The sequence below is a fragment of the Buteo buteo genome, chromosome 28 (genome assembly GCF_964188355.1).
Source record: "Buteo buteo chromosome 28, bButBut1.hap1.1, whole genome shotgun sequence".
Lineage (NCBI taxonomy): Eukaryota > Metazoa > Chordata > Aves > Accipitriformes > Accipitridae > Buteo > Buteo buteo.
Window position 1 is genome coordinate 2,034,144 of NC_134198.1, and position 21,230 is coordinate 2,055,373.

At 38.1% G+C, this 21,230-nt stretch overlaps 1 protein-coding gene across 1 annotated transcript in view; it reads left to right on the forward strand.

The window, feature by feature from the left end:
• The window catches only part of LRIG3 (leucine rich repeats and immunoglobulin like domains 3), a 43,619-nt gene that overhangs the window by 2,474 nt on the left and 19,915 nt on the right, over window positions 1–21,230 (forward strand). The window contains exons 2-5 of the mRNA XM_075059058.1: window positions 5,084–5,155; window positions 5,478–5,552; window positions 19,699–19,833; window positions 20,479–20,622. Of these exons, the coding sequence (XP_074915159.1) occupies window positions 5,084–5,155; window positions 5,478–5,552; window positions 19,699–19,833; window positions 20,479–20,622 (426 nt within the window). The remainder of the gene's footprint in view (window positions 1–5,083; window positions 5,156–5,477; window positions 5,553–19,698; window positions 19,834–20,478; window positions 20,623–21,230) is intronic.

Here is a 21,230-nt window from a genome sequence, read left to right on the forward strand (position 1 = left end):
TCACCTTCTTTTTGGTGGCAAGTGTGAGGCTACTGCTTTGTACGGAAGTGGCTTCACAAAATGGGGTGTAAACAGGCTATAATTGCCAGCTTTACTGTTATTTTAGCCGAAAACACCATCTTCTGTAACCCCGCCTTCATGGAAGATAACAGTCTGCTGAAAACTGATAAACATTTGTAATGGCTTTGTGTGGAAATAGTTTGGAAGTTAGATTTCCATTTACTTCCAGGATGTGTGTCCCGAGATTGCAAAAGCATGGCTTTGTTGGAGCTGGTGTAGCAGAGGCAGAGGGAGGGAAGAAGAGTGTTTGAGCGTTGGCCGGTGTCCTCCGGGTGTGCAAACTCCCGGTGGCACTGCCGTACCCCTCGCCAGGTTCACCGAGGAATGCTAAAACTGTCGGTGGGGTGGGAGGGAAAGTCTGAAAGATGGTTTTCACTTGTGTTTGTATTACATCTTTAGTATTTACATTTTATAAATCCTCTAGTTCTCTACCAGCATTGCCAGCAAAAAGGGCCGTATGGTTTTCACAGCTGTTTTTCAATATTTTCCAGACTAAAACTTGAACATAGCAAGCTGATTTATGAGTCACTTTGGATCAGTGTCTTAAAACAGCTACAGCCTGGCTTTTTGTTTTTCAGCTCTCCCGATTTCTGCTGAATTAGCAGCTCTATAGGCCCCAGTGGGACTGATTAAGAAGCTGTTGCTGGATTTGCATTTTAAAATTTGACTTGGGGCTCAGGTTTCCGAGTTCTCTAAGGAAGAAGATGATAATTGTGACTAAGTGTTGTAAATTAAGTTAGAGTCTAAAAGTTATATTTATAAAATGTGTGAAGAAACACTCGCCTTCTCCCTTTATGCATTAGGCCTTCCTTTCAATTTTTTGTCACACAAGCATCGATGTTCAGAGTTACGTTTCAGTTTTCTGACGCAGAGACTTGCGAGTTACGAAAGATGGTCATGCAAACGTAATGGAATATAGAAAATAGTTTCTTTCATAAAACGGGTTCTTAAAGGGCCTCAAAAACTATGGCATGCTTTTTCAAGTGGAGGCAATTCTACTCAAATGCTCGATCACTTTTATTAGAAATCTGAGGTGAAGAACAGGTATATATACTTTTTATTGTTATAAAGAATTTCTTAATATAAGTCTGGTTTCTGAAGTTTCTGAGTGCATTCACTGCTATATGTTTCATGGCTTTTGAAATTCTAGTAGCAAAAGTAATCACAGAGGAGATTTTCTCCCCACTTGTGAAGTGGTTTTAACAGACAAGGAAAATTCAGAAATGGAAAATGCATAGTAATAACCTTAGTGTTTTAATGTTGTCAGTTCCATTTCTGTGAAGGAAAAACACCAGTTCATTTTCAAATCTTTTCTTCATACTTGTTTTAAGATACATTGAGAAATGCATTGGACTGAAATGTACTTGTAGCTTTGCGACAGGGATGATAGATTTTTTATATTTGAAAAATGCCTCAGATCCAGTGCTTAAAAGTTTCGAAAACTATAGGCTTAAGCTTCACTTAAAGTATTGGTAAAAGACAAATATTTTAACTCTTGGTTCACTTCCAACCACTCTGATTTAACTTAAAAATCTAACTTGCAGGGCTTTTTGTCCTGAAGTTTCTCATGCCAGTAGTACTCAAATGGTGTTTAATAAAATATTTATAATTCATATTTTATCCAACGGTTGGTAGACAAGCATGTATACAGCTGTGTGAAACAGGCGATTCAGTATTGTCTGGAGGGTTTTGTTGTTGTCGTTGTCATTTTGCTTTGGGTTTTTCTGTGACTTGTGTTTGACAACCTGCTGTAAGTACACCAGGAATGAGGAATTTGTATGTATGTATTTTTTAAAGTAGGTGCTATGTGGAAAATCTGAGGGTATCTTTAGTGTTAAAAAACAAACACAAAAAAAAAATTAGTTTGAAACATAGTGTAAGTTGTTACGCTCACGGTTGCCTTGATAGACTCCAGATGGATGTGAGCTTGAGCTATGAGTGAAAGTGTCTGGCTCCAGTGTGGTGATCATGCACAGCAGTGGTTGTAATTGCAGGATTTTTATAGTTTAAGGACTCTGCCAGATTTTTTTTTTTTTTTTAACATGTTGTAACTCCAGCAGAACAAATCTACTCACGTCTGTTACTGTCTGGTAGGTCCTTTAGGCAAACATGTTTTAAATAAACCTTTTGCAGGGTTTTTAGATGAAATGAAGAAATGCAGGTTTTTAGCACTAATGTTGAAACTCTTTGTTAAAATAATTACTGATTCCTCAGTCTTGTCTGAAGCATGAAGAACAGTAACATATTAGGTACTAACAGCCATAACTTCACTAAATTTTGGCTGTTTATTTGCATAGTTCTTATAATCCCTACAGACTAAAGCCAAATATTGAATTAAGTTTGAGGGTAAAAATTGTCTCTACTCTGTCTGCTTTAAAGGACCAAGTTAGATTCCCGTGTAGATCTTTGTAACAGCATATTTTTTCATTATTTACATTTAAGAATGCAGTATGAGAATTTCAAATCTATGCAGCTAATGTCCTTCAGACAAAGGGATTTTTCTCTAGTCTATGGCCAGAGGAATGTTTGCACTAGATTTTTAAGCAGTGAAAGATGCAGTCCTCTAACTGAAGTGTGGTTAACCTCATTTACAGGAGAACTCAAAATCATAATGATGAAACTAACTTTTGTGGGTTTTTGAAAATGTTAACACTGTATTGGTTTTCCATCTTTAAGAGGAAAATCTGTAGGGGTTTAGACACCTGGAAGAAGGTGCAGATATGTATTAGGTGTTTGAGTCCAGAGCTGGGTCTCAGAAACTTCCCCTCTGTGGCCACCTGAAGGTAGCCCCTTCTCTAGGTGGCTACCCCTGCCCCAAGCCCTCAACCCCTCTTTTTTGTGCTGGAAAATGCCTTTCGCACCTGCGGGCCTGCCCTGCGCAGGCTTGGGAAACGTAGCACGTATCTTCTCCCTGCCCGTGGCCGTGAGCCAGGCGCTGGTGCCACAGCTCCGCAGCCTGCTGGGCCTGATCCAGTTGGCTGGCTCAGAGCACACCTCGTAAACGAGTACTGGTGGTACCCCTCGTAATGCCCGTACATGCCTGGGATTATTTTTAATGTTTGATTTTTCTTTTTTTTTATTTTTTAACCGCTGACTCCAGGGGAGGACAAAAGGGATGGTAGAATTGTCCTGGCAACATTGAACAAGTACTGCATAAAGCACCAAACAGTTGGGGGAGTCTAAACTGAGGTTTTACTGTCCCCACGTGCTGTCGAAGAAACCTAGATGCCTGGCTGGGTTGCAGCATTACACCTGTGTCTAAGGATATGCAATGGTGGGTGCAGAGACACCCGAGTTTTCTGGATCTGCAGTTGTTCAGGGCTTAGTCACAGAGCAGAACATCTAGCACGGACGCTGAACCTGGCTTGATTTAAGCCAGTTCTGGTCTGTGTGCAGCAAGGATACGCCGATCACCAGGTTTCTTCACTTCCAGAACTATAGATGGAGAGTAGACTCATCCATGGCAGTCAGGCCTGTGTTTGGCATGTTCACTATAGGTGACTGTACTAAGTCGTATTATCCAGAAAAAGTAATGAATCCCAGGAGTTTCCTCATAGATTCAACTCGAAATACACTTCATGCCTGCGTGGCTTGACGAGGACCCCAGGCATGTTGGATGACTGTTCAGTGCTTAATTAGCACGGGGAAAAGTGTCATGAAGTGTAAGAAAGTTCTTTACCTGATGCTACAACAGCTCACTGCTGAAGCGTGCTGATGAAATTCTTCATGCATCTGCATTGCAGACTCTTACTGGAGTGAGTTTAAGAACTCCTTAAAAATAGTGCAGTTTTTGTTTGCTGGCTTGGATAAACTCAGTGTTAGAACATGCAGGGAGCACTTTGCAGATGGCTGAACTGGTGCAGGTGAGGTAGTGACAGGCTGTAGTATGGGAGCAGGAGGGCGCATGTTGTGGTGGATGAGTGACTGAGAAGGGAGAGTTCTTCAACAGGGCTAGCCGTGGTTACAAGGCCAGTTGTGAATCTGTACCGCTTGTGCAGATCTCTGCAGATGTGCGAGTTTTGAGCTGCTGTAATTACCTTCTCTGCCTTCTATTGTACGGTCATTCTTTTATTTCTGTGGTGTTTCCAGTACTTATGAGTCTACAGCAAAAGTTTCTTAGAACTCTATGGTGTTGCTAAACGTTTGAGAGGACATATGGTAAAGATGCATGGTGTCTGTAGGGAAGTGAAATTCTTGACAGCGGTCAAGAAGACGTGTTTCATTCTCAGTACTCTGGCTTGTTTTGCAGCCAACACTGCAAAGATGCTAACAAGATTTCTTATAAACAGCATCAATATATATTTGGGATCTCCAGTACAGAGTGGCACAAGCTAAGTGCTCGAGCTACTTCTTCAAGTATGATTAAATGCAGTATTAATGTGACTAGTATACAGACATCTTAAAAACCAGAATAGAATTAGGCTTCCCCATGTCTGTTTTCTTCTGATATCGCTTGTTTAGGATCCCCATTAAATTTGCTTATGTAGGAATGGAGTCCTGAATTGTGTGAAAGCATGAAACTATAATTGAGATTTATAGGCAGTCCTCATTGTGCATTTACAATCTGTGCATTGCTTTAGAAAAGTAACTGAGTAACTGATACAAGTATTATGATTGACTCAAGGAATGAGACTGCAATGAGGATTGGTTTATGAATTTTCCTTGTAACCAAGAGGTTGCTTTAGCCAGATCTTTTGTTGTGAAGGGATGTGGGAGAGGGGTTGTTGGAGTATACAAGTTAAAATCTTAAGATGTTTTTCATGGGTCTTCTACACATCCCAATGAGCAGTTCTAAATTCTTCAGAGGTATAGGAAATTCTTTGACAGTGGCAGTGATCAAGGTATTTACACTTATTTATACCTTGTATACTCAAATGAGTTTCTATTCTAATCTTACTAATATGAGAAAGAACTTTTTATGTACTTGGAAACAAATGATAACATAATTTGGATTAAAATTGTATTGCTTTACCTGATGTTTTATGGCAAAACTGACAGGCTGTTTATTTTTGTAACCTCATAGGGACTTAAGTCACAACAAATTATCTTCAATCAAGACCAGTCTCTTGGATCACCTCCATAGTCTTCAGGAAGTGTAAGTTAATTTGTCTTAATTAAAAAAAAAAAACCCAAAACCAAACCCCCTCCCCACCCCGAAAACCCCAACAAAACCCAACCAAGCCGAAAAACCCCAACCAAAAAAACCCAACCAGTATTTGTGTATGCTAATTGTATAGATATGTCTCTAGGGATAATTGGTTGAACAAAAGAGATGTTTGCTGTTCTGATATGTTACATTAAATGAAACTGGAATTATTTTTGAATTTTGGGGTGACACTGTTTGGCAATTTAGCAAATCCAATGTACCTGCTTCTGATTAACATCAAAGCTGACTCTTCCTTTTCTGATATTAATAGGAAGTTGAACAACAATGAACTGGAGATCATTCCAGATCTGGGACCAGTCTCTGCGAATATAACTCTTCTGTCTTTGTAAGTAGATCTTAGTCTTGTCCCTAGTTAGTGTAACTAACTCTACAGAGTTTGTGGAAATATGTGCATTACAGAGATTAAAGTGAAATAATTGGAAATAGAGCAGCTTGTGGTTAGGAAGTTGATTATGTCATATTATTTAGCAGGTTGTTTAAAATGTGTATAATTGAGCTTAATCCTTGTAGTTTTTATGCTTCCCTCAGATACAAAGATTGCATTAGAATTAATTTATGTTGTGGTAGTGCCCAGAAGCCTCAGCCCTGTTGTGCTAGGCACTGTACAAACATTAGTAAACGTTACACAAACTTGTACAATGTAGACTTTAAAACAAGAGTTATACTCTATCATTATGCATCTTGGCTGAAATCCCACTTGCGTTAAATCATGGCAGAATTCCCTTAATTTCAGTGGGCAGTATGGGGAAATCCCCTCGAGACGCAGCTTCAGGACAAGTATCTAGGTTAGAATATGCTTTGCCAATACCTTTAAAATGTCTTTTTGAGCTCATTTGAATGTGTGGCATAATTTTTTTACGGCTGCAGTTAATACATATAATTGTGACACATGATTATGTCTATGTTCATTGTTTTGTTTGAAAGAAATTAGGAGGTTACTTGATGTGGGATCTGTAATACGGGTATAAAGTTGCAAAAGGCATACAGGGCCCATAACCAAACCAGTTGATTTTAAAGGAAATTTTATTCCTGAGGTTTTCACTTGAAATCAGTTTGATTTTTTTTTTTCCTATAATCTAATTTCTCTAAAATGTTGAAGGAACTGCTAACAAAAATAGTTACTATCATACTATTAATTGGAAAAAAGAAAAGACATGTTTTTCGTGTGTGGGATTTGTGTTTTATCAATGGGAATCTAAAGTGTCTAAAGCTAGTAATATGTAGCCCTCTGGCCAAATCCTGCCCTTGAATACAAATTGCAAGTTACCTTTCTTGGAAGAACCCTGAAGGGTTAAAACAATACAGTAAACTTCGGAAAGCTGTTCAGTTAATTAAATTGATCACTGTTCAATTGCTTACATCTGGTGATTTATAGGGGTTTGTTTTTACTCTAGGCCCAGGTCAGCTAAGTCAGCTGGTGCAGCCGCTGTGTCTGGACTGCTCTGTTTGAATAAGAACTAAGTGACATTTGATACTGATGTGGTTTCTTAAAGATCAGAATCAGAAAAGAATGAAAGAAAAAGCAGATGGTGTCTGACAAATAGCTGTTGAATTTAAGCATATCTTCTATTTTGCGTTAGTGTTGACATTTTTACACTGGCATAGCATTCTGTAGTTTAAACATCTAATTGATCTGAAGAATTTTTTTTCTTTTCTTTTTTTTTTTTTTTTTAATACCACCTTGCTAAGGTTCTTTTTACCACAAGGTTGGAAATAATAACATAATAAAGTGGTTTATATATCCTCCTGCCTTACTTCTGATGAATACAAAGTTGAGAATTTGTCTTAGCATCTCCTCTAGTCCTTCTCATGGAAACTTAACTAATTTAGATGAACCTAAAATCATCCTGCAGCTGAGCAAAGATATTTGTATTCCTTCAAGAGAATAAATGAAAATCAGTCACTGCAGGACTGGTTGTTCCATATCCTTAGGTCACTAGCTTGGTTCATTTATTCAGGTGGTGAAACATGGAAAAACCTTTGTTAGATCTGTGCTCTGCACTATATATACTGCCACTTAAAAGAAAAAAAAAAAGTATTTCTAAAAGCTGTTATCATACTACCAATGCAGTTAAAGCTGGTCTGGTTGGGTGCTAGCTTGTTCTGATTCTAATTTGCATTACTTCTGTGTGGTGTTGGGAGATGTGTGCTCCAGCTGAGATTTAATACCTATGTTATGACCACAGCAGAGATTCCTTGATATCAATATGGTAGAAATAATTCATTAAGTAATTTGAAGGTTTCACATTAACTTACGAATGTCAGTGTATAATAGTTAAGACAGTTGTTTGTGATGTTTCAAAACGGATTTATATAGGAAATAAAATTACAGAGTGGTATTGCATTGTTCAAAAAATAAAGCATCTTGTTTCTTTTGCAAAGGTTTCTCTTTAAAACATAGAATAGAATCATAAAATCACAGAATCGTTTCGGTTGGAAGAGACCTTTAAGATCATCGAGTCCAACCATAAGCCTAACACTGCCAAGTCCACCACTAAACCATGTCCCTGAGCACCACAGCTACACGTCTTTTAAATCCCTCCAGGGATGGTGACTCAACCACTTCCCTGGGCAGCCTGTTCCAATGCTTGACAACCCTTCTGGTGAAGAAATTTTTCCTAATATCCAATCTAAACCTCCCCTGGTGCAACCTCGGGCCGTTTCCTCTTGTCCTATCACTCACTCAGGAGAAGAGACCGACCCCCACCTCACCACAACCTCCTTTCAGGTAGTTGTAGAGAGCAAAAAGGTCTTCCCTCAGCCTCCTTTTCTTAGAGGTGGGAAGTTATTTATGTAAATATGTTAAATTCTTTTATGTAGAATGAGATTTAAATAAAGAGGAATAGGCATACAGCAGTTGTCTGGCATAAAAATAATATAGTGGTATCATAGATGGAAAAATATTCAATCTAATGGGTTTTTTTAGAAGTGAAAAAATACGTTCAGTTATTTTTTTCTGTGTTGGTTGTTATTTGGAGGAGTTGAATCAAACTTGAGTTAATATAGCTAAGTCATGCAAAAAGAACACATGTGGAACAATTAGAATATAATTTTTCGAACCACTCTTCAAAGAATAAATGTACTCGAAACATCCGATGACTTTCTTCAGGATTTTAAACTTTTATATGAAAGGAGCTTGTGGAGCCTTTCCAAAACAAACGACTGTTTCCTTGTTGAGTCTTTGCTCTGACTTTCAAATAATAGCAGAAAGGAGGGTGCTAGTCTTCTGAAACTTGATTTGGTTACATTTCTTAGGAGATCATATACATTGGTTCATTACTGTTGGTTGAGAAGCCAGTTGTTTTTTTTCCAAGGAGTCTTCAAGGAATGCCAGTGCTTTCACTTCTTAGTACTTGTCATGCAGCTGTGGAGCCATAGAATTTTACCTGTTCCGCAAGAATTTTCTTGCCCTGCAGAGGAAATTACACTGCTGATATGTCTACAGTGAAAAATAGTGCAGGTATCTCCATACAGCACTGTATGTCTAAATTCTTTGAGCAGTATAAACAAGCATGGGTGGATTATCATGTCATGTTAGTGTAGTTTCCATTTCTGGAGCTACCTCAATTCTCGCTATCTAATTGATATTTATCTAGCTTAGATGTTTGCATACTGTTGAATTATGCAGGGTAAACAACCCCAGAGCAGTAGATGTTGCCAGTCTCATGGTCATGCTCTGTCTGTAACATGAAACAACAATGCTAACATTTTGGTTTTATGGATGCCAGTTGGGAGTTGAACACCATGGGAGAGAAAAGTATCAAGCAGGCACCCCCCCCGCCCCACCACCATGGGAAGACCATATGTCTGCGTGAGGGGAGTATACAAGCACATGCAGGCACACTCATTATGATTTTATTCACGTGATGAGTATGTATCTTGTCACATGGCATAGGAGAGCTTCTGAGTCTCCTGGGAATCTGGAAACTGTTGTGAACTAAATGGGTGGTACATTGGGCTGAGTCTGGTCAGGAGGCTTTAGGTTATGAAGCTGTGGTGGCTTGCCTGACGTTAACAGATATAATATGTTCCAGACAAAGAATAGGATTCATTTTCTCTACCCTAAATTCTTGAAAGTTTTTGACATAGTAAATACGAGTTACTAACTGTAGATCCTCTTCAGGATGAGTGGAGAGGAAAAGGCTCTCTGAAGTCATTTGTCTTCTCTAAGATAGTTCAGATGATTTTCCTACTGAAGCCCATCTAGATACCTATTTTAAACTAAGTTTTAGATGTCTAAAGTTAGGTTCTTTTTGAAATATCTAGCCAATGTAATTGGGCATGCCTGTTTTACAGTGGTGTTACTTGCAAAGGTCTGATTGCATCTTTCAGCATGTTGAACCATTTAAGTCAATTATTGGAAATTAAAATTGCAGGGTGTTCTTTTTGCTCAGCCACCCAGCCCTTTTCTCTGACTTGTGAGAGTAGGCAGGAAGAGAGCAGTTTATCAAGGCAGAAAGAGGGAAGTTCAGCCATTTGCCAGAGACTGCCAGAGACAGTAGCTCTAGCCAGGAGGCCAGGTCCCCCCAAGTGCTGGACAACATAAGCTTTTGGGGAGAGTACTGGATTTAACAACCGATTACCACAAATATATAGTGTACAGATGCTACACACAGTAATGTAGGTGTATTTATCCCTAGAAGTAAAATATGTTAGACGTTTCCTAATTTGCATTCCTGAAGTGCTTGTAAAAACAGTTAAATTAATGTAGAATTGCTTTGAATGGTTGTGGTAGAAAATTCTGCAGCTCTGGGAGAATAAACAAGTTACTTTTCATTGTTTCTAGATAGGTGGATTGCTTTTGTGTCAAGTAGAGAAATGGGCACTAATGCCCTTGTTCCAGGAGAAAAGCAATTTTGTTCCCATTCTAATGGCATTCCTTTTCCAAGATGTACCAGTCCTGTCCTGTTTATCCTGAAAATCTGCGATGTTGATACATGAGAAGAAAACTAGTGTTGCCTTTTAGGTCTGTCGTTGCTGTAAAGTATTGTACCTAGGTTGAATCCAGAAATAGATTGAAACCGAGTAATATAAGTACAATAGCCTTGTATGGAAGTCCTGCATGGTGTTTAACTACCACCTACCATTTGCATAGGGGTTTTACTTTAAAACTTCAGAAAATGTTAACTGCTTTTAGTGTGTTTAGTGCTTTGTAAGGAAGAAAGACACTGATTTGCAAATGCTGCAACATTATTTAAGGTGATGTTTAAGGATACACAGTTTAAATAAGAAACGCATGCTACTTTACTTGCAGGATTTTTAAAAATACATAATTGTAGACATCACCCAACATCATCAGTGTTGAGTACTGTGGAAATAGGAAGGCAGCAGTGATTTTAAAGAGACAGAACATCTTTGAGTATTAAAGAATCCTGCCTCCCCAACTAAATTTTACTGTTCCTATCAAAACGTATATGTAGAACTAGACTTAAGATTAAAAAAACATGTTTCTTATTACCCACATCGAGGATATGTTATATAGTAATCATCTTGCTCCCTGTAGGGACTAGAACAGCTGTACATGCCAAAGTCTCTAGTGCATATAGTGAAATTCTAATGTTAGGCTAGCTTTAAACGATGGAGTGTTTTAAATAAACTTCTGATTTTACATTTTATTGAATAGAGACTTTTATTTAAAAGCACTAGTACATATGGTTCAGGTGATTTAGATGGAAATATCCTTGTAGCTTACATTGTAAAGACTGATCATGTTAGTCTAGAACACAAACAAATATTTGGTCTTACTAAAGCCAGAGTGGACAATACGAAGTTAATGGTGCAGAAGTGAAAGGAGCATGGATGATTTACAATTCAGTAATGTTTTTCAAGTTTTACATTAATATGTGGTTTGTATTAGGTTCCCACTTCACTTTTTTCAGAATGTGAAATCTTCTGTTCATAAGAGGCATACAGAATATGCACCATGGTGTAGGTTTTCCCCTGCTTTGCTGAGGGGACCCTCCAACCCCATCTGCACAGGACGCCTTTGAGGCAGTTAAAACAAGGAGCCGCACGGCCATTCACTTTTGAGTTCTGAGATGATGAAGAATGTTGCCAGTATTGAGGAGGTTTCTTGAAATGTGCCCACTTGTTTGTTAGGTGCTGGACTGAATCCACAAGTAACTTTTCTGAAGGCTTTCTACAGTCATCAGTTTGTAAAGTCTTTCTGTCGGTAGATGCTGAGTTTAAATGCATTGTCTTTGAAGACACGTGTCTTGTGTCCTCGATGTTTAAAAAAGTAAATGAACAAAAAGTATTAACAAAAAAGATTGGTCAGGAGATAAAAACAGGACAAAAGGACTTTAAAGTAGCCAGTCTTAGGTGACTGCAGGGGTCACAAGTTTTCATAGTAAGCAAAATTGTTTGAACTTTAAATGTAGCTTTCTGATCAGCCAGTATAAAATGACTCTGATGACTTGGTTATGATGACTTCATTATTAATCTCAGGCCTTTGGTGTTCAGCGAACACTTCTGAAAAGCAAATCTAAAAGCTAGAAGTGAATTGCTGTACTGGAAAAGTACAGTCATTCTCTTCAAAGGAAAAAAAAAATAGCAAAATTACCTAAGCCGTCAACAATGATTTGTTTAAAAAAAGTTATTATTTTGCTCACTGAAAACAAACAAAAACCCAGGGAATGCCTAAAAAGTTTTTTTCAGGTCCAGACAGTAATCTGTGCTCTGAATGAGAGGTTCTACTTGTTGCTCATCTAACCCACACAGCTGCAGCAGGGAATTTATTGGAGAATATGATCTGCAAGTATACTAGGCTTCATAAATAACTTAATTTTGAAATTTCAGAGTTTATCAGAAGAGCCCAAGTTTAGCTTTGTGTCTTCCTGTATTAGTTCCTTCCTGCTACCTTGCTTAGTTGTTCATTTATCCTGATTTCAGTCATCAGTAAAGTTTCTTCAATGGACAGCACACTTTGCTCTAATCTGAATAAAATCCTGTTGATGAAAGAGCTAGCTACAACACAGTTGTTTCTTGAGATTGGTAAAGCATTGTGCTGTCACGCAGTGGTGACAGAGCTAACTCCAATGTGACACAAGCCTTTAGTAGGTGGAGTTTATGATACTGCAGTGTCAGTATCTACTTACAGGGCTTTCGGGGTGAATGGGATTGTTCATGCTACCTAACTTAAATACGTAATCTGAAAAAGGATTTTTCTTTATAGCTCTTAAAACTAAGTAAACTAACTCTTAAGTTGAAGTGGCTTATCGTAGATCTTTGCTAAACAAGACACTGAACTTGTGACTAAGGATTTGTAAATTCATCTGTATTTTAGGCAGCTTCATGCTTGCTTCCATTCTCCTTACCAGGAAGAACAAGGAAGAACAAAACAGTCTTGCCTTCTTCATGTGCGGGGGCAATAATAGAGCATATACTGGTCACTGGTTTTCATTCTTTGTTAAAAAAAAAATAAAATCTTTGTTGCCAAAAAGGTACTCTTCCAAAATTTGAATGTGTGCTGTCGCATCCTGGCTTTGATTAACACAGCTTAAATGCCTATCTAACTTTATGCACAAATGTAGTTACTGAAGAAAAGTGGTGATTAATCCCTTATACTATTTAGAAGGGATTTTATTTTAGTATTATGTGTCCATTTCTGTTGAAAACATGGAAGAGTGTATTTAAATATGTTTTGTGATAGTGGACATCCCAGATCATGCTTTAGACAGTCATATTGAGAAGTAAAATTCAGCTAATTGAACCAAATATGCAAAATAGATTATACATTTGTCCCAGCTGGCAATGTGGAAGTAATAGTGTTAGTTTGCACTGTGTGGCAGTATCTTGATGAGAAAAATGCCTGTGAAGGGCCTTCTGTAAAGATAGAAGATTTTTCATAATCGTTGTTTGCAAGATAATTTGGAATAGAGGTAGGTATGAGAAATCTGCCTCTTTGTCATCTCACAGTAGGCTGGGAGTGGAAGTTCTGTGTAAAATCCAGGAGAACGCTGTCTCAGTTCGCATTTAGAAAGCTACAGTCACAAGAAAGAAGTTTAGATGCAACTCCTGAAAATGAAAGCTTACATTCAGTAGGAGTGGATGCCTTTCCCTTCTATGCTTGCCAGAGAAGGTGGTATTGTGTGTTTATAAAGCTAGCATACTAAACTGAAGTCTGGCTCCCAATATTAAGAAAATGTTGGTCAAATATTTTACATCCTTGTCATCTCTTCAGCTACCACTTTATTATGGGAAGGATTAAGATTTGGATGCTGCCTCGAAGAGTTTGTTTTGAAGAAGGATTGAAAGAAAGGATAGAGGAATGCCAGACTGGGCTTCAGGCATAAGGCTACTTGGAGAAAGTCCCAAAAATGGGAGTGGTGGTAAGCCATGTGTGACTTGGGCTGAAGTTGTGAGCAAAAAGCTAGAGTGAAGAAACTTACTGGAATTAGTTCTTGCAGTCTTTGACATTTGGTGTGGAGACTAAGAGGAAGTAAATGAAAGAATTTGAAAAGGAACCTGTCTTAGTCAGAGTTGCAGACATGGAAACTAGATTTTTATGGCAGCAATTTAAGCTGAATGATGGGAAAAGGAAGAAGTATGTAGAAACCCAGAGTTTGTTGTAGCAAAAATAAAAAGTAGTGACAGCCTAAACGAATGCTTTTGCAATGAGAATGGAAAAGAATGCAAATTTTATGAGCTATTTGCAGTGGAAAAAACTGGCATCATTTTCTGATCAACAGTGTTAAAGAAAAAGATGAATTTAAAGGAATAAGAATGGATCAGAAAAATAGAGAACACTGTTCCCATGTGACAAAGTGGAAGAACGATAGGAAATTTTACCAAGGAGGAGGTGCCAAGTTGTAGGGCATACAGTACAGAGAAGGATGGAAGTCAGAATGAAGTTAAGAGGTCAGGCATAGGTATTGGGCTTATATCTTAGAGAAGTGGTAGGTGGTTATTGCAGTAGAGCAGTGAAATGTAATGACTCAGTGTCTTAGAAGTGAAATAGGAGTGGATAGGAGAGCATCCCTCAACTTGTACTAACAGTTGAGATTGGGAGTAGATGTAGAAGGGTGTGCAGTCTGAAGTGCCTAGACTTCGGTCTGTGCCCTACAAAAGGGAGGGTTGGCTCCGTAACAATAAAGGATAGGTGTTTTTACTTAACTAGTCAGTACATCAGATTAGAAAGATTATTTATAATACTGGAGGGCACTATGCTGGGTTTAATCTAGGTTATACTTATAATTGTCCAAGACTGTAGCATTCACTAACAGTCACAGAGCTCACCAAATCTGCAGTGGGTTATTATTCCTGTTGTCAGCTCATGCTGAAATAGCTATGCCTGTACTGCTTTTGTTTACTGTTGTTAAAATAAAGTGATGAACTTACACCTTCACTTGGCTATCACATGGTCAGTAACTTGTGATTATTTTGGAAAGGCCAGAAAGTGGAATGGGAAACAGACTCCAGGGTATCAAGAAGAGAGTTTGGAAGGAAAGTTTAATTAATTACATATTGGTACTATGACTGGAATCAGAAGAGAATTGCTATGGAAGTATCATGTGTTTGGAAGTTTGGAAGCTCTGATCCCAGAGCTGTTTCATTCTGCATCTTTCTTTTCCCAGTTTATGTTTGGTTTGGGAATCAACAAACCTTTGGTCTCAAGTTTTGGACAGCTGTATGCTGCAAAAAGCACAAAAAAATAAGAGCAGAGACTTGCTGACATGCGGCCTGAAAGAGCAATGACAGGCATGGATCATGGAATGAAGACCTTCAAAAGAAAGAACAACTGCTTGCTGCAAGAAACGTTAAGAAGCCTGTGTCTGAAGGAGGCATCAGACTTGTAGACCTACCAGTAGGACTGGAAGTAAGCCAGAATCCTGACTCTATTTCTGGCATCTTCATCTTGGAGAAAAACAGTTTCACTTGAAATATTTCTGTATCTAATAGTTGCAAAGATTCAAAAAACTGGATGTTCTTAGTTCAGTGTGGTTGGGTGTCTAATGGTGAGAAGAGCATGTAGTCCCATTCATATCAAGGGATTTTTTTGTAAGAGTAATGTTCAGCTTGAAACCATAATTACAATATCTTAAATTATGTAATTGTTCATTACAGTAGGGCTAATTTTAGTAGTCAAATGAGTAGAAATTGAAGAAAAAAAATCTTTTTTTCTCTCTTTCTTCTTGTAGGAGTTACTGAGACTCTTCGTTCTGATATGTGCTCCTTAAAGTTGTCCAGCCTTATTCTAAAAACCACAAAGCATGTGGCTTTCAGCACTTTTTGAGGAAGTTTATTACTGTCTTGATCTTTCATCTTTACTATCAATTATTTTTTTTCTTTTTGCTTAAATTTTCTTTCACTCAGTGTCTTGACATCATTGTTTCTTACAAGAGCTCCAAAAGTCCAAAGGAGTTTGGGAGGACAGGAGGTGGAGTGCAAGAAACAATAGATGATATGCCAGGAGTCATATGATGTCAGTGGGTGAGTGGAGGGAAGAACAGGTGAAGCAACCACAAAGATTTGAGGAAATGTGAAAAAGGGGGCTGTAAGCTATAGTGGCACGTAATGGAGACCACCCGGTATGTGCTCAGATGTGGACAGTCACGTCTGCTTTGCCTGTGTTCTGATACGGCTGCCTGCAAGCCAGCTCTAATCTGGAAGCCATGTAAACACAAGACGGTCAAACTAAACATCCATGAACCCTAGTGTCTTGGCTTCAGCACCGCTCAGAAAGATATATGTAGCCCTAGCAGAGTGCTTTTTTCTCTTTATATACCTCTTAGTCTCTAGCAAGAGACTCTTAATACGATTTCGTTTGCCTGTTCGTGAGGCGTGTTCAATATATCCTGCCTCTTAGGGCTCAGTTGAGGGACAGGAGATACTGTGTTAGTCCAGAGTCACACAGATGTTAAAACAGTTATTTTACATCTAACGGCTTCAGAGAACTGGCTGCACAGACACAGCTCTCCAAAATTGTCTTTCTAGACAACTTATTTTTTACCAGGTTGCTCCACCTCTAGGCTCCTACACATGCTCCTTGTCGGTATCATGGTGTGAGATAAGACTAGGAGGTTCTCAAAATACAGCAGATCAAGATCTACCTGGAAGAAAAGAAAGAGTTATGCTGGAGAAGGAAGTGCAAGGGTATTTTTTGGTGCTGAGATTTTGAATAGAAACAAAAGATAGGACTTTAGGTCTTAATCTGTTTCTGAGTTGGGGTTTCCATGTTACAGGATCAGAGTAATGAAGCTTGCATAGATATTTCTCTTAGGTAGAAAACATTACATATTGACAATCTTTATCAAGAGATGCTCAATGATACTATCTCAGATCTTTAAAAATTGGGTTTTTTTTTTCAGCACAGAAGAACTATTACGTCTAAATGGTGTTAACTAGATCCTTAGCAAAATGGATACGGAAGTTGCTGTCCTGCTTTGTATTTCCCCAATGGCAAGGAAAGTACAAGTCAATATGTCAGATACATTGTAGCTGTTGTTTATGTAGAATGCATCTTGGGATTGTGATTGATAGGGCTGTTAGAGATGTTTTGGCCTAGTGGTGTGGTTGAAGTCATGAATGCTGAGAGGGAAAGCTAAGGTTTCTCCTACCCGTAATGAAAAACTGATATTCTGTCTTAAGCTTCTATTCACACAGGCTTATGTGAAAATAATTCAGTCAATCTGCACGCACTCTTGGGTTGTTGGGGGTTTTTTTGCTGCCAGTCAGGGTGTAGGCACTCAAATTGCAAAAGGCATGTTCAAATTCATGCAGGTATTTTTGGTGGTTTTATCTGTGTTCCTCGGTGCTCCTGCTGCTTTAGTTGTAACAGGAGAAGTTGTAAGGAATCTGTAGCGTTTTGCTGTTTCTTGCACATGAAAAAATTGTGGTCAAATTGCTGCAGGTCTGCTTCTGTGAGAACTTGATGCACTGGTTCTCTTGTTGCAGGGGATCTCTGTTGCTCTGATCTCCCCTTGAGGGTCTGTGAAATGAAACCAATGTGGTGTGTGCAGCTTCTTTTGTCTGAGCACGGTAATAACAGCACCTTGTTGGAAAGTTGGTTTTTTTGGTGGTGGTTTCCCCCCCCCCAGAGAACAAACTTGTATGTCATTGTGCTGACACAGAGGATACTGTTTGGTTCTGCCTTGACAATTAGATAGGATTTCATTTTCAAAAATGTCCTTCCTGACTAATTTTGACGGTGATTTGGCAGTTATGAGGAAGCCAATACATTGTTTTTATTTGCTTTACTTAAGTGATGATTGTGAAGAAAAATCAAATTAGAATTGAAGTTTCTCATTTTAACTAAAGAGTTAAAAATATGTTCCGTGCTAGATAATCTCCTTCCAGGTGTGAATTATGGCACTTAAATTTTTTTGAAGAGGAAACTGGACTGAACCATTCAGATATTTTGTATTTGAGCAGCTTCTACAAATATGAGTAAGCAGGAAGGTGCAGTGAGCGCTGGTTTGATTTCATTGTGAGATGGGCTAGGACTTTGATGTATAGCTCTGTTTCAGTGAACAAAAGAAGTTGCTTTCTCCCCACAGTATGACCTTCTCCATCTCCAAAAAAGAAAAACATTCCCTGAAACAAACAAGCTGGGTTTTTTTTGTTTGTTTTTTTTGTAACCTGGTCTGTGTCAGGTAATTTGCCAGTTAGTTTAAGCGCTAATCTGAAGGCTCTATAAGAGTTTTATTCAGTTCCATTAGGTCCAACTAAACTTTGTAATACAGGGGCTATTATCCTGCCAGTTGTGAGGAATTTCTGTTTTATGGAGCAATGCTGACACAAAGACAGCACTGTGCAAGCCGTCTCTATAACTGAACACTTTCACACTGCAATTTAGGAGGCGTGCAGTTCAGGAAATTGCTGGCTTCTGCTGAAGCACACTTTTACTGCAAGGAAAATTTTGTTCGTCACTCAAGTAATTGGCAGTTTTAATACCTTGTTAGTAATTACCTTATAAACAAACTAATGCATAAAGGCAAGGCTCTATGACCTGTTATCTAACTCACAGTCTTATTTGGCCAGTGGAGCTGACACATGGTGATGGTGTTTGTTGTTGTTTTTTATTAAAGTAATTTGTTTCCATTTATTATAAATACTTTCAGCTAAGAGTTAAAAAAATGCAGTGTACCTCTACCAGACAGCCTGAGGAATGAAACATGATACAAGTGCAGCGTTGGAGGGGCTGCAAGATCACTTACCCATTCCCACATGTGGTCAGAAGGCCCATTAATCTTAACTTCTGGTTCAGTTTTTGAGTCAGGACTTCTTTGTCTCGAGCAGTAATCCCCCCACACGCCTTGAATATGTGAGGATTGTCCATGCTATCCTAAATGTGTGCCTTACTATTTGATCCAGAGCAAGTATTTCCAATAAAGGCAAACACCTTCCAGAATCAACATTCTTGTTGATAGTTTTACTGAAATCGCCTTTGCCTGCAATCTCTAGGAGCTGGGGAGAGCTCCTAAATTGTGATCGTTCATCATACTAGCCTACAGAATGTGCCGCAGCCATAACTGACTTGAACTTCCCAAGGTAACAAGGATCATTTCAGGTTATGTTCATTTAATTGGTCACGATCTGTTTTCCCCTATGTACCATTAGCCCCAAACAAATAACTCTGTTAATGTTGCTGATGTGCGTGTATGGTTCTGTACATTATGCAACTGGGATGGAAAAACTGGTAGGTTGCTGGGTATGAACACGAAATATGATCGCTAGAAAAAGTACATTTCATTGAAAGTGAAAGAAGGGGTGTTCCTTCTGGTAGACTAGGATACCCATGTCTTTAAACAGTTGCAGAGTTTTTGTTATGGAATTGGATGTGACGCTTAGCTGAAGTTTGACCAGACATGAAGTCCAGAACCTCTGTAATGAGCTGTAATAAGCAGAAATTTTATTCTTTGCTAATGCACTAGAAAAACTTTAGGATTAAATACTAGGTCTAACTGCAAAGGTGTAGAATATCTTTCTGAGGGGGCGCACCATCATCCATCTTTTCTAATTTTGCTCTGTTTTCCTGGAAATTCAGCTTGATTTTCATGCCGTAGGAGTTTTCAAGAAAACGAAACATTATGTCTAGCTACTATGATGTTAATTTGGTTAAAATAGAGAGCAACTCTAATCTCATTTCATTACAATACTGTGACATACTCTTCAATGTAAATACAGGATATTTCTACTGTACAGAAATAGATGACCATAGAGTTTTATATCTTGTTTTAAAAGCCATGAATTGCAGTAATTGGATTATAATGCAATTTTTTTCATCTTGTTTGCTGGGAATATGTTTTAAGAAATGTTGATGAACACATTTATGTAGAGCATTCCAATTTGTGATTTGGGATGGCTAGAAATGAGTGTTATGTCTAGAGAACATTCTTTATTGATTTTCTTTAACTAGATATTATTTTCAAGTAGGGAAATTAAGAACTAACTTTCGTCAGAGTCATGTGTAGTTAACAAGTGTTTGCTCTGGAAATGACAGTCTTTTGACTACTGTCCTTAAATTTCAGGACCAGTAACAAGATTGCCAACATATTGTCTGAACATCTGAAGCCATTTCAAAGTCTAGAAACTTTGGACTTGAGCAACAACAACATATCAGAGCTAAAAATATCATCATTTCCATCGTTACAGCTCAAGTATCTGTAAGTAAAAGTATTATGCATTTTTTTTCTTTCAGGTTACTTTCAAAAAACTTATTGGAAAACTTAGATTGGCAGCTGTTTGTTAGGGTACTAAATCTTCTTTCAATTAGACATGCATTAAATATTTATTCCTACTTTCACCTGTTCAGTTTAACATAAGCTGCTAACCTGAATACATGAGTTGTTACAAAGAGATGTTTTAGTTCATAAAAAGTGAAGGTCATTATTTTGAGATGAAACAAATAGATGTGTCTCTTGAGAGAATTAACTATGGAACAAAATGAACTTACCTTCCTCATGGTTAGGCTAGTCTTGAGCTACATGGAGTTTGGTGGACTTCTTTGAATCTACTTTAATCCTTATTCAGTAATACTGCAATGCCAGTGCTATACTGAGTGAGAATAAAGTAATGGGGTTGCAACATGCTATCTTCTGCCAATAATACGCTCCTGCAGAGTAGAGCAAAATGTTGGTGATGAATTCCTATTTGACTATAGACTGAGCTGTCAAGAGCTCTAATTAATACAATAAATGAAATTCCATTTATCAAGGAGTAGGCAGCGCAAGAGCTTTGTGTTTCACTACTTGGTATTAAGAACTTATTAAATAACTGTAAATATAACCCTCTAGACATTGTTTCAACAGGTACATTAACAGTAACCGAATAACCTCCATGGAGCCTGGTACTTTTGACAATTTGTCTACCACACTTCAAGTATTGAAACTGAACAGGAACAAAATTTCAGCAATCCCTCAGAAGATGTTTAAACTCTCCCATCTGCAGCACCTGTAAGTGCAACTTACAATTGACTAATTGTTTTCAGGTTTTCCAAAGCACTGGCAGTGGTTGAACTTTAGCCTTTAATTTAACCAGAGGCAGAATGAGACAGACACAGAAAACATATTACTACAACCCTTACTAACTGCAGCTTTGTACTGAACAAAACTAGTCTTATATATTGGTGAGATGTGAATAGTCTTTGTGTTTAAAGTTGTGTTTGCCTATTAAAAGGAAAAAAAACCCAACCACAAAAACGCTGGAGAAGGGGTAATAGCAGTATTACTTTAAGAAAGTATTGGAAAAATACTAAGTGAAGTAAACTTATATAGTTCACTACAGCAGTCTCTTATTTATTTTGTGCTTTCATGGGGAAATGAAGGGAATTAATTTGCTTTCAGAAGGTATGACAGTAAGCAATATGCTTGAGTAAATAGACCTCCATCAGCTTCACTGACACAATGCTGTCTATAAATGTTTTACCAAATAAATAATAGATAAAGTTATTTAATATGGAAGAGGCTGGGGAAATACTTTCTTTTGGCGAGGGAATCTGGAGTGCAGGAACTTGACAAGAGAGTGGGCTGGGACTGCACTTTGTCAAATCCTGAATGATTAT